This window comes from Eptesicus fuscus, chromosome 19, assembly GCF_027574615.1.
Source record: "Eptesicus fuscus isolate TK198812 chromosome 19, DD_ASM_mEF_20220401, whole genome shotgun sequence".
Lineage (NCBI taxonomy): Eukaryota > Metazoa > Chordata > Mammalia > Chiroptera > Vespertilionidae > Eptesicus > Eptesicus fuscus.
The window spans coordinates 54,242,543-54,256,239 of record NC_072491.1 but is presented as its reverse complement, the minus strand read 5'-3'; the positions used below and the strand labels follow the sequence as shown (position 1 = coordinate 54,256,239).

Below are 13,697 nucleotides of genomic sequence, written 5' to 3'. Positions count from 1 at the left end.
TCATGTAGGAGTCGCCACTGTCTTGTGGGAAGAGTTATTACATTTCCTAATGGCCGTCTTTTCAGTCCTCTCTTACCATCTATGTATTTACTTCACTTACAGTTTACATTCAGTCTGTTTTACATGAGTTTCAGGTGGACAGCGTAGTGTAAGGCGATCACATACTTTGCAGTCTTCCCCCGGTATTCCCAGTGCCCACCTGACGTACATATTATATGGTTATACTCCCCACGCTGCCCTTGACCTGTAACTGCTTCTTGTGCTTCTTAATCCCTTCGCCTTCTTGTATGCAGCCCCCAAGCCCTCCCCTCTGGCAGCCTGGAGTCTGGTGTGTCATTTCTTGATGATGTTAGAGAAGGTGTCTTGATTAACAAATAACAGTGACATTAAGAATGGTCAACTCAAGGTGACCCATAACCTTAATGACATTGACCTGTTTGTTGGCCATGAAACAAACTTTCACCATAAAATGGGTCTCATAGCTCACCTGATATTTTCCAATTAAAAAGAATTGCTCACTTCTCACTCATATGGAAAAATAGCTTTTCATGCTAAATGACATAAAAAGAGAACTTTGAGAAAATCAAAATTCTTTTTCAAAATTACTTATTTTTGAAAGTTTTACATATATCCTCTTAATCCCTCATTGTCCTCTCCCAGTCCCCCCACCTCCCAACCCAGGCCTTCAACCCCCCTATTGTCTGTGTCCATTGGTTATGCTTATATGCATACAAGTTCTTTAGTTGATCTCTTACCTGCACCTCCTTGCCCCCGCCCATCCTCCCCTGCCTTCCCTCTGAGGCTTGACAGTCTGTTGGATGCTTCTATGTCTCTGGATCTATTTTTGTTTATGCTGTTCATTATATTCCACAAATTCATTTTTTATTATTCTAATTCATTTGTTTTAAAGGCTAAGGTATAAATCTAATATTTTTTAGAACATGCTATTTGCTGATTATATACTTAAAACTTATGTATTTTATGGTCTTTCCAGTGGTATATAAATCACAGGATTTATTACTAATGGTTTTCCCTTGACTCATAAATGTTGTTGCCAGTAGCTTGGCACCCACGAGTAACCTAGCAACAAGTCAGCTCTCCAGCAAACAACGTGTTGCAAATAAGAGAGTTCAAATTCAGGGTATTAGCGCATGTGTACTACCTAATCGAGCGGGGTCTTCTGACGCGGGGAGCTGCGTGGCAGTCGCGTTGAGTGAGTTTCCTCGTAGATAGCACACTGACTGCATTCAGAAAGCAGGGCACCTGCTTCAGACCACACCTGTGACAGGTACCGGAGAGCAGGTGAGGCGTGTGCAGGTGTCACGCCCAGCGGGCGAGTTTACGGGGTGCGTTTCCGCTGTAACCCTTCTGCTTTCGGAATGAACGCTGCTCGTTTTCAAGGCGTTGTGCTTATAGTTTTGCACTTTCGGGGAACAATTTCTTGAAAATATCACAAAATATTCCTCCTCATAGTTGTTTCACATGTGAAGACGTTCACATATTTAATATCAGTTTCCTTTAGTGGAATCGGCTTCTGCGACGGCTGTTGATGTTCTCCGAGTGGGAAGCTCCCTGTCTCGGCTGCAAGGCCACATGGAAGAGGTCAGGCTCTGGGGAAGCCCTGGCTTCCTGGGGCCATCACTGAAGGACAGTGCCCTCGGGGGGTGGGCGCCGCAGCCGCAGCACCTGCTGGCTGTGCCCTGGGCTCTGGACCCACCTCTCAGGCCCACAGGCTGCTGCTGCGCTTCCAGAAATCCGAGAGTCCCGGGAAGCCTGAGATAGGGACTGCACGGGGGATCTGCCCTGAACATAGGACTGTGCACTTGAAACAAATCACAGAACGTAAAACCAGGAAGCGCCCGCTCTCTGCTGACGACCCCCCTCCCCCAGAAACGCTGGGTTTTAAAAATCTAACCTTAAGTGACTCTGACTTGCTGCTGTAGGCCCCACCGGGATGGGAGCGCAAGCTGCCATCTCCCCCCCAGGGACTCCCAGGCGGCTCTTAGCTGGCAAAGAGGAGAATAAACCCCAGGAGACCCTTAGAGGGAGGGCCATTCCCCAAGGTCATCTGATGGTCTGTACTGGGAAAGCCGCCCGCCCACGTTATTTGGATTGCAGCGACTTGCCTGAAACGTGAAAGATAACTCCCTGCGTGAGAAACAGTCACCCATCCTTGACGACAGCTCGCAGCCGTGGGGTGCACCTTTTGTCCCCAGGATGTGGGGCCGGCACCCTGTGGCCTCCCGGTGAGCATCTCAGCCGGGTGCTCAGGACGCGGCCAGCGTTGGTGCAGGTGCCCGTTCACTTCTCCTGCCAGCCGGTGCCGGGGGCATCGCGCAGCAACGTGCCACCCTGTATTGGGGAGGCTGAGTCCCAGAGGGCAGGAGTGATCTTATCTATGATTTTAGCCTTATCAACAGTCTGAATGCAACAAATGAGCCGTCTTCTTTTTTCAGTTAACGTTTGTAGGTATGTTAGAAATACCTGTAACCACCACCGAGATTACATTTCAGTACCAGACCACAGAATGTACGTTAAAAAGGCATAGACGCCCCCAAATCGCTGAAAAGAGGTAAAACCCTAAATGGCAGATGCCGTTGTAAAGGAAGTGATGCTTAGAGGTCCACGCGGACGCACTCACTGGTGGTGACGTTGATCCCAAAGGAGCTGCTTGTCTTGCAGGTGTGGCTGCAGAAGTACGGCTACCTGCCCCCGACGGAGCCGCGGCTGGCGGTGCTGCGCTCGGCCGAGGCCATGCAGTCGGCCCTCGCGGCCATGCAGCAGTTCTACGGCATCAACATGACGGGCAAGGTGGACAGGAACACCATCGAGTAAGTCACGCGCACGTTCTCGGGGCCCCTGAGCCAGACCACCTCTTCGGAGAACCTGAATGACCCCGGTGACCTCCAGTGGGGTCGCTTGTTTGGGAACTTAACTTTGGAATTGAACCCATTTAAACTCAGTCCTGTGAGATGTCCAAGTTGCTCAGCTGACGTTAGGGACACATTTTCAAAATAGGAAAGAGACTGTGACGGGGGTGGGGAGACTCAGGTGGGCCCAGTTTCAGCCACGGCAAGAGGGATGTCAGTGACCTGTTGGCGGGCGTGCGGCTGGGCGGGCATAGGGGCACATCTGCTCCCTGCTGAGCCGTGGCCCAGCGGCCACTTGAAATTGACCAAATTGGAACATTGACCCCACGGGAGAGGGGCAGCTGTCCCAATGAGGGCCCCTAGGGGAGAGGGCAGCAGAGAGCCAGTCTTCAGCCCACTAACCTCCCACAGGGACAATCGCCCCCATGTGTTAAGTCAAGGAGGGGTTTCCCTGAAAATTCTCTGGAACAATGTCTGTCATCTCACCGACTGAGGCAGCACTCATTCACACGGAGTTACTCACCGGCCGCCTCCCCCGGCGTGTCCTCCGTGAAGGGGCAGAGGCAGCTCGGGACCTCAGCTCTCTCCTCAGGCCCGGAGGGCACGGGCGCCTGGACGTTCCCAGCGTCATGAAGGCGGTGGCTTTGGAGCGCAGAGGGGAGAGACTCCTTCCTTCCTGGAGCCCCTGTGTGTTTTGAGTTCTTGGCACAAAGTAAAGCTCTCTCGTCACACACTGTGATCGTCACCCGTCCCACAGGGGGGAGACGGGCGCACTCTTCTCTCTGCTTTTTCCGATACAGAACCACCAGCGCCACAGCGGCCCCGGGCTACCCGACAGAGCGCATCCCTGCGGACTGCAGTTATAGGCCTGAAGTCACGCCTCTGTGAAATGTCTTAGGATGCACTTGCAGATGCTATAAACTTTCATTTAATTTTAGACTCTTGGCAAGATCACTTGCTTTTAAATTAAATAATCACGCCCTCCTTCGGCAGGCGGATGTTAGTCCGTTCAGTCTGTAATCCTTGGGCACTTAAAAGCAGTGATTCCCGTTGTGGTCACCTCTGTATCGTGCTGAAGAAATGAGCCATTTTCACGCCACAGAAGAAGGTGTTACCTTAAATGGCGTACTATATCGCTTTTATGTTAATCAGCATTGGTGTTTGAAAGATAGTAATAAATATATATATGAAAATGAGCTCATTGTTATATATGTCAACGGTTCTTTCAGATGATGGGTTTCTCAGCTAATTTGGGGAGAAAGCTCACTTAAGTTTCTTAATAAATGGAACCATTTATGTTATGAAGAAAAAGGATATAGTTAGCAAGGAGAGAAAGACACGGCACAGCAATAATGAACATGAGTGTAATATGTTTTTACAATGTTAATAGGAGATATTTCTGAATTTTAGTTTATTTTTTATGTGTCAGTGTTATGCATTGAAGTTTGGTGGGATATCATGTTCAAGGTGACTTCCCCCTCCCACTCCCCCTCCCACACACGTCCGCGCCCGTTTCTGTTCTTTCCTGGGCTGTTTGTCACCGTAGGGAGACCATGGGCTGTCCGGCATGCAGAGTCTGCACCCTTGTCACAGGTATCACAGGATTTATCAAAATGAGATTTTGTTGCACAATAATTTCCTGTTGACCTAGAAATGGCTGCAGCAGCCAGACTCCCCCAAGTGACCGTGACACACTTACAGGAGTAGGCACTGACCCGCGTTCATCCACGGAGCCTCCTAACCACTGGCTGTGCTCCACCGCCTTCAAGAGCTTTAAAAATGCACGAGCAACCTGCCTGGCCACGGCACGAAGAGTGTTTTAAATGTTGCAGTCCTGAAAAGCCGGGAGACCAATTTACCTCAGAGGCTACTCGCTGTCAGAATGCCCTCTGATCGTACTGTTGGGATTTACATCTTTCAGTAAACAATGCCCACTGATATCTCCGTGCCACAGCGGGTGGTGTCAATACTGGTGACGTTAAGGTGGAACATTCTCCACCTGACCAACCCTCACTAAGGCTTCTTTGCTGGAAGTTTCCAGCTGGTGTTAGATCAGGCCTGTCCCGAGCTTCATTCTTGCACGTCAGCATCTGCTGAGCTAGTCTACGTAAGCGAGGTCCGCGGGAACCTGCTGGACAGCGGGCAGGCCAGCACGTGCAGCGGCTGCCCACTGGGGTCCTGAGCCCCCGCCTCACAGCGGCGACACACGGTGGCCCTGGGCACGGGTGGCCCTGGGCCGGGCCTGCAGGCTCCCTGGCCTGATGCCCAGGCCAGACAGACACACAGGTTGGAACCCACAGAACAGCCCTGCTGTGTCAGGTGGCAGCTCCGCCTAAGGGAGCTGCCTGGTGAAGTGTGTGGGGTTCTCAGCGGGAACAGGGAGGAGACGGTGATCCCGACACGGCTGCTGCACTACACGGGGAGGCCGGGCTGCGGGCCTGTGTGGCCTGGGGAAGCGGGGGGGCACGGGGCCCAGGTAAGGAGGCCTGCGTCTGCGTCCTTCCACAGGGCGTTTCATGGCCAAACAGGAGGAGGCTGGCGTAGCGGAGAGGAGAGGCACCTGGGAGGGGGGGATGGGGGCCGGCAGCAGAGGCCGAGCTGTGGTTCCTGGATGTGGGACAGAGCAGGGCAGTGGGACCTGCAAGTCCGTCCGGTCCAGGCATTGGGGGGTGCTCTGATTTGGGGCTGAGATTAGGCATCAGAGCAGTTGGTGCAAGTTTGGGGCAGGAGAAACACCAGTGTGTTTTACTACATGTAAAATAACACAGGATGGCAGGTGTCTGGATGGAGACCGAGTCAGCGTGCTGGGAGCCTTGTTTATCGGGCCTGCCTGGCCTACGGTGTGTGAGCTCAGCGAGGGCAGCTGGCCTTGCTTCTCGTCTACCCTCACAGGAGTCACTGCCTCTCAGCGTGTTGTAGATGCTCAGAAGTACTGTAGGATGGATGGATCAGGATGAGTCAATAAGGGAACAAGCACTTGGAACATAAGACAAAATTATATGCACAAGCCGAAGAACTCTGCGGAGTCCAGCAGAGGTTCCCACCAGCCGGGGCCTGCCGGGCCGAGGCCTGCCCGAGAGGGGCTGCTCGAGGAACTGCCTCGCATGCGTGTGGCCGTAAGGAAGCGAGGGCAGTGGAGTTAAACCATTTCAGTCACTGACTCGCCTTTCAGTTTTTTGGATGATTAATGTAATTCCAGAGAATGTATTTTCATGGAACATACATTTGATTCTGATGACAACTAATTCCATCTTGTCAAATTTTATCCCACTACCCATTTCAAAATTATTTCTCCTCTTACAGCATTTTCTTAAATATGTTCCTCAGCTAGCTATGTGACCGCATGCATTCTGCTTTAAGTACATCTGTGCATGTTTAATAACTTGATATTATTTATTAATTCAGTACTTTCCATGCAGTAGGTAAGGATAAGCACTTGCCTGAGGAGGATTGTAATTTGCTGATGTGATTAACGAAACACCCGCATATAAAAGCCACTGCCCTCATCCTCTGCCCGCCACTGGTACCTGGTGTTGGCGTCTGGGTCCAGACCGTGGTCTTGCTCGTGTGACGAAGAGGAATGACTCCTCAGGCCCCTCCTCACTGGCTGTGGCTTCACGCCGGGGCTCCCACAGGCCTGCAGAGCCCGCCCAGTGCGGCACAGGCCGGAGCCCTCCGAGGCCCGGGAGGCCGGGTGACGGTAGGGTGGGGCCCCGCCTCCGCTCAGTTCAGTTCATCCAGTTTCGAGGCCCACAGCCTGCGAGGAATAAGTACTTTCAAGACATCTCCTTGGGTTTGGAGATGTGGATAAACACCCGGTGGTTCTCCGAAGCAGCTGTCCCCTCGGGGAGGGGGAGGTGCGTCAGGTCAGACAGGCCGCGGCCACGTTCCTGCCGGGCTCAGGGAAGGGGGCCGTCCGCTGCCTGGAAAAGCGAGTCCTGGTTTCGCTGCTGCAAGAGCGTGTCTGTTTGTAAAGCTGATTTTTCCACATCGCATGTAAGCTATGTCATTTGTGCCCACAGACGGCATCGCTGACAGCCTCTCCACAGGCAGCTGCGTCCCTTCCACGAGTATAGACATTGTTCAGTATTTGGTGAAATACAGCAAATGTTGATTCTTTTTATTTTTTTTCCCACCACCATTGATCCCCTCTGTGCCCTCTTCCGCCTCCACGCCCCCAGCCGCAGCCGCATGCTGCTGTCCATGCCCGGGGCTCTCTCTCTCTGATTCTTTCCCGATCTCCCCTTTCGGAAGCCTGTTGGACCATAAAGACTCTGCTCCAGCTTTGTAATCATTAAATTAAATGGGGTCATGAGCAATGGAGCCATTTTATGAGTCACTAAGGAAAAAGTTCTAAAAGTCATGAAAACCTTTCTGTTTGGAGAAGAAGCAAGAACACATAGAAAACAGCAGTAGTCAGTGAGTCTCCAGGAAAGCAACTGCCTGTACCTGTGAGATGTTCAAAGTTTATAAACCAAACACAGCATTTCATTGTTGTAGTATAAACACAATAAACCTTATTTGTGTGGTGCTAACCTCATATTCAGGAAAAACTATTATTTGAGCATTGAATGTGGTTATCATATGGCTCTTACTTGGGAATCCTACCTAATAATAGACAAATATACAAATTGACCATACCTCCGCTACACCCAAGCCACGCCTACCAGCCAATCAGGGCGAGTATGCAAATAAACTGAACCAAGATGGCTACAGCCACAGAGAGCAAGGTTTCCCAGGCAACAGAGGGAAACAAGCTTCCCGCCTGCCCTTGACAGGCCTAAGCCTCCACTCAAGCTACAAAGTTTCAATTATAGAAGGTAAACAAATTCAAACAGAATGGCGGCAGCCATGGAGCTGGAGAGACCAGGCCAGGGTTGCCTGCGGTAACGGAGAAAGCAAAGCTTTCCGCACACCCTGGCCGGGCTCAGGCCTCTGCTTAAGGCTACACAGTTTCAATTATAGAAGGTGAATTAACTCAAACAGAAATGGCTGCCGGTGGAGCATGCAGGAGGCTTGGCTCCACTCCAGGCTACAAAGTTTCAATTGTAGAAGGTAAATAAATTCCAGATACCAGTGCCTCCGCTTGGGTTGCCGGGGGGGGGGGGGGCGCTGGCCTGCAAACCACCACAGGCCCCTCTCCCAGGCTGCCCCATTCCCCAAGGGAACCCCCACCCTTATCCGGGACACCCTTCAGGGCAAACCAGCCGGCCCCCACTCCTGCACCAGGCCTCTATCCTATTTAATAAAAGAGTAATATACAGATTGACCATCACTCCAACACACAATATGTCTGCCCCCATGTGGTCAAAGATCCTGCCCCCATGTGGACACAAGATGGCCAGCAGGGGAGGGCAGTTGGGAGGCACCCAGCCTGCAAGGGAGGGAAGTTAGAGGCGATCAACCCTGCAGGGGAGGGCAGTTAGGGGTGACCGGGCCGGCAGAGGAGGGAAGTTGGGGGCAAACAGGCTGGCAGGGGAGCAATTAGGCATCAATCAGGCTGGCAGTGGAGTGGTTAGGGGGTGATCAGGCTGGCAGGCAGAAGCGGTTAGGGGCAATCAGGAAGGCAGGCAGGCAAGTAGTTGGGAGCCAGCAGTCCTGGATTGTGAGAGGGATAACCAACTGCCCATTTAGGCCCGATCCCACTGGGATCGGGCCTAAATGGGCAGTCGGACATCCCTCGAGGGGTCCCAAATTGGAGAGGGTACAGGCTGGGCTGAGGGACACTTGTGCACGAATTTCGTGCACCGGGCCTCTAGTTAGGATAATAAAGTGAAAAGAAGAAAAGGTGGTGATGGCAAATGTTATTAAACAAGTTCTCTGTGTGTAAGTAAGGCGGACAAGAGTAGCGCACACCCTCTTAGCTGCTGGAATTTAAGGTCACATCATAGATTTTAAACATTGTTGAAGGTTAGAGCTGGAGGAGATCTTACTGAGAATATCTTTTTGAAGTCTCATTTTAAGACACTCAGTCTACCACTGGCTCAAAGTAAATTAGAGAGAGAAAAGTATCTGAAAGCTGAGTTGTAAGCTGGTGAATCTTGATCACTTGTGCTTTCTGCTTAGATTCAAACTGAAAGGAAGTGGGCGGGTTTCTGCTTTGGTTTCCCGGTCTTCTCGTTCCGCCATAGATGGCTTCCCCCGGTCTCTGGAGGTTAGCGTGCGGCGCCAGTCACTAACGGAGGCCTGCTTCTTGCAGCTGGATGAAGAGGCCCCGGTGTGGGGTGCCTGACCAGACGAGAGGCAGCTCCAGATTCAGCGTCCGCCGGAAGCGCTACGCGCTCACGGGCCAGAAGTGGCAGCACAAGCACATCACCTACAGGTACGAGCCCCGGCCAAGTCCCGTTCCCGCGTCACAGCGACTCGGTTACATATCGGTGGCACATGCCGACTACAGGTGACCTGTTGTGAACAATGATCAGAAAGCCAAGATGGAGAGAGACGGCTTGCCCGTGGGGCCAGTGGCTCTGTGGTGAACCGCACCTCCCGCTCCCCGAAGGCACAGCCGTGTTCTGAGGGGCTGTCGATGCCTTCCCGGACACATGGCGTTCTTCAACTAGAGCTCATAATCCCAAAGACCCTAAGTAACCACACAGGTAATTGCCATGTAAACAAAATGTCTTTGAACAGCTAACTGACTTGTAATGTCCGTGTGAGGGTAAAGCTATGGTCACATTGCAGTTCCTCTGTAGGAAGCCACCTGACTGTCTACGAGGCTGCACGGTCGCCTCCTCCCAGCAGTGATGAGAGTCCTGGGGCTCACCCACCCGCAGGGCGCTGTGGGGTGTTCCTGTAACACTCCAGGAGGCGTGCAGTGGTTCCGCACTGTTTCAGCGTGCAGCTCCTAATGACATCCTCTTCATGTACTTGTTGGCCAGCTTTACGCCTTCTCTGGTGAGGGGCCTGTCATATCTTCGGACAGGAGATGAAGTGTCAGTGAGCCTGACCTCGATGAGGCGGAGCTGACTGCTGGGTTCCGTTCCCTGCGCCCTCCTCTGCTTTCCGTCTGCAGGGCTGCCAGCTATTGAGGCAGGCCATTCCAGTCTCCAACGGAGACAGTGCATTTGTCTAGTTATATTCTTGCAATTCTATCAGCTTTTGCCTCATGTACTTGGCTGTTCTGTGGCTAGGCACATAAACATTAAGTTTTGCTGTGTCTTCTTGAAAATCCGACACCTTTATCATTATGCAGCACACTCTATCCCTGGTAATTTTCCTTGCTCTGCAGTCAGTTTTGCCTGCAATTAATGTAGTTGTTACAGTTTTATTTTGATTAGTGTAGTGTGGTGTATGTTCATCCCTGTACTTTTAATCTTATAGTGTCTTCATATTTAAGGTTGGTTTCTTATTGGCAGCATGTCATTGCTGTTAGCTTCTTAATCCTCTCTCTCTTTTCCTTGTTATATAGTGACCATTCACATTTCACGTGATTATCGATATAGTTGAATTAGTATCTGCTGTATTTATAACTCCCTGCTGCCTACTGCTGCTGTTCTTTGGTGTTCTTTTGTCTTCCCTTTTTCTGCCTTCTATGCTTTTAATGAACATCTTATCATTTCCATTTTCTATTACGTATCAGGATGCTCTTTAAACTTATTTCAGTGTTGTCCTGCCGTGTGGCTCCGTTGGTTGGAGCTTCGTCCTGTACACCAAAAGGCTGCCTCCTGTCCCTTCTTCCCCGGGAGCTCAGTGCTAGGCACATGTGGCTCCTTTGCCACTGAAATCACCCTCATCATGGACTCACCTGGCCTCCTCAGCCCTCACCACCGTGTCTGTAATTGTCTAATTCTGTTGTTCTCTTTATTGTTTCTCATCACGGAAATGTAGAAGTTCTGAAGGAGCCTGCTTCCAGCTCTGCCTCTTGTCCAGAGAAGGGACACTGGGCTACAGGTTAGATAAACAGCCGGGTCATCGCGGGGTCACATGTCCACAGGCAGTGAGCAGGAGGCAGGACACCCCCGGGCGTGCATCCTTTCAGATGTGTCGCAAGCTTTGCCTAAGCACGGGGCGCTGCCATGCCGCAGTGCGGGAGGAGATGGAAGACGACCGGGAAAGTGAACCTAGAGGAAAGGCGACGTTTCCGCATGAACCCGTGTGCCTTCAGCCCTCACGCAGGAGATTCGGGGTAGCAAGCTGACGAAGGTTGGCGGCCCCCTTCCGAAAGGAGTTTAGAACATCGCACAGAATGGGCTAAAGCAAAAAAAAAAAAAAAGTAAACAAGATCAAATAAACCCGCAGTGAAATGCTGCCCCTCTCCCTGAGGGCACGAGCTCGTTCGCGCCACCATCCTTCGGCTCAGGTGGGCAGCACGGCGACTCCCTTGGCACTCACCTTCTCTCACCGCCGTGTCTGACCATTAGTGCATCTTGGCAGGGGGTCCCCGCAGTATGTCCCAAATCCACGCATTTCTCAATGTCCCCACCGGGCCCCGGCCCGAAGCCTGCGGCCTCTCAGCTCAGGTTTTGCGGAGTCCCCGTGGTGACCTGCTTCCACGCTTCCTGCCGTGAACATGTTCCTTTCCCCAGGATGACCGCACTGTCTGTGTAGCCTGGAGTCCAGTGTCACTTCTCCGCTCACAAGCTCCACGCTCTAGGCGTTCCCCTCTCATCTGGAGCAAAAGCCAGGCCCATAGGCCCTGCCTTGTCTTCATGCTGTCCCTTCTGGCCCCTGGCCCGACACCGCCCGCTGCTGGCCAGGCTGCGTGTCACTGTTCTGCTTGCTGTTCCTTGAACTCACCCAGGCCCAGCTGTCTCCACCTTGGTCTTCACTTGTCATCGTTCCTCCCGGGAACTCCCTGCCTACTCTTTTCCATGTGGTTTCCTTCTTCATTTCTGGGCATAGTTACAATAGGGTTAAAAATATAGTCTGCATATAATTTTTCCACTGGGAAATATATCTGAACTATTTTTCCATGTTGCCAAATGCCTTAAAAAGACAAAACTAATTTTAAGTTCTGTATATATTATGACATGCAATGGAGACACCATCATTTAACTATTGCTCCATTATCATAAATCATTTAGATCCCACTTCTTTTATTATTGCATTGCAATATATGTTAACTTGAATATTATATCCTCCTTCATATATTAAGATAGTTCCTTAGTGAGATTTCATGGGTTCGTGGCTGTAAGATTGTTGGATGAAGGGGTCTGAGATTTAGTTATGCTTCTTGTGGAAGTTACTCATTGCTTTCCACAAAATGATACAAACTTATACTACAACAATATAAAATATGTGTACGTATATTTATTTCATTCATGTTCTATTTAGAAAAATATAAAAAAAAACTGAGAAAAGAGAAATATCTGATTAGTGCAAAGTAAATTGAGAAAATATTTATAATTGTTATCTTTGTTATTAGCATCAAGACAAATAAACTAATTAGATAATGCCCAAGTTACTTCTTTAAATTTATGTAATTGTTGAATATTTGTAATTAAAAGCTGTTCACTCACATTGCCTATTTTAGCTAGAACAGATTATGTATATAGTAAGAAAATAATAGAACATCAGAAACAGTAATTAATTGACCTTTTCTTTTAAAACTGAGAAGTAACTGTCTGCAGCACTGGTGGCCACCGGTGTGCAGAGGCCTGGCGAGGTGGCGCGGCCCCCCGCGCTGTGCCCTGGAGCCATCGCACCGGGAAGATGCTGGGATTTTCTTTCAGCTCAGAGGGGCGGCACCTCCCCACCCTCGGCAGCGCCTCCCAGCGGGTCCTGGAGGCCCAGCACCTGCGGGTCCAGGAGCCCTGCCGCCCCACACTCTGCAGGGACCCCCCACTCCAGCTGGGGTGGAGGATGCTGGGCCGAGAACCAGACGGCCTGTGTAGTGAGCTCCAGCTATGGAAGCATGGATTTTAGGTCATTGCTCCTCTTTGTTATTTTACTCACTGAATAGATCAAAATCTCTAAGTCAGACCATTTGGAACGAAGCCACGGGCATTCTTCTTTTCTCTACATTTCAGTATAAAGAACGTAACTCCGAAAGTGGGGGACCCTGAGACACGCAGAGCTATCCGCCGTGCCTTCGACGTGTGGCAGAACGTGACTCCCCTGACATTCGAAGAAGTGCCCTACAGTGAGTTAGAAAACGGCAAGCGAGACGTGGATATAACCATCATTTTTGCGTCTGGTTTCCATGGAGACAGCTCTCCCTTTGATGGAGAGGGAGGGTTTCTGGCACATGCCTACTTCCCTGGACCAGGAATCGGGGGAGACACTCATTTTGACTCCGATGAGCCATGGACACTAGGAAATCCGAATCACGATGGTAAGCACATCATTCTTCTCATAGCAAACACCTCTCTCATTTTTAGCTTTGGAATGCCCAAGTAGTTCACAGACTTAAGGTGTTGATTCTAAATATAGTTTTTAAAATTATAAGACAATGTATGAGGCTCTTCATAACCTTTAGAATAAGCATTTTTATGGGCCGCTAGGTAACGGCGGTTCTCCAGGTGGTCTTCCGACGGAAGACGAGCGGCCTGGCTTTGCGCAGTGTCCCTTAGAAGACTTCCCAGGACTCGAGTCCTGGGCGCGCCACGCAGCCTCGCTTCCCCACACTCCATTCCAGTGTTTCTACTCGACACTGAACCCTGATTGACATGGGTTGTGTGGCGCCTCCCTGTTATTTTCTTTCCTGTCTTCATCTTTCTACTCTGTAAATCTTGCCCCTTTCTTCTCATACCCATTTCCTTTGGTCTCCCAATGTAATACAACTACAAAAGTTATTATTTTGTATTATATCCTTCTTTATTTTTATGAAAAACCACTTTCTTGCCAATTTATTTTGACACATCTATCAGTTTTCTAATCTTATAATTA

At 50.5% G+C, this 13,697-nt stretch overlaps 1 protein-coding gene across 1 annotated transcript in view; it reads left to right on the top strand.

The window, feature by feature from the left end:
- The window catches only part of MMP16 (matrix metallopeptidase 16), a 164,135-nt gene that overhangs the window by 91,441 nt on the left and 58,997 nt on the right, over positions 1-13,697 (top strand). The window contains exons 2-4 of the mRNA XM_008158863.3: positions 2,683-2,831; positions 9,070-9,192; positions 12,839-13,143. Of these exons, the coding sequence (XP_008157085.1) occupies positions 2,683-2,831; positions 9,070-9,192; positions 12,839-13,143 (577 nt within the window). The remainder of the gene's footprint in view (positions 1-2,682; positions 2,832-9,069; positions 9,193-12,838; positions 13,144-13,697) is intronic.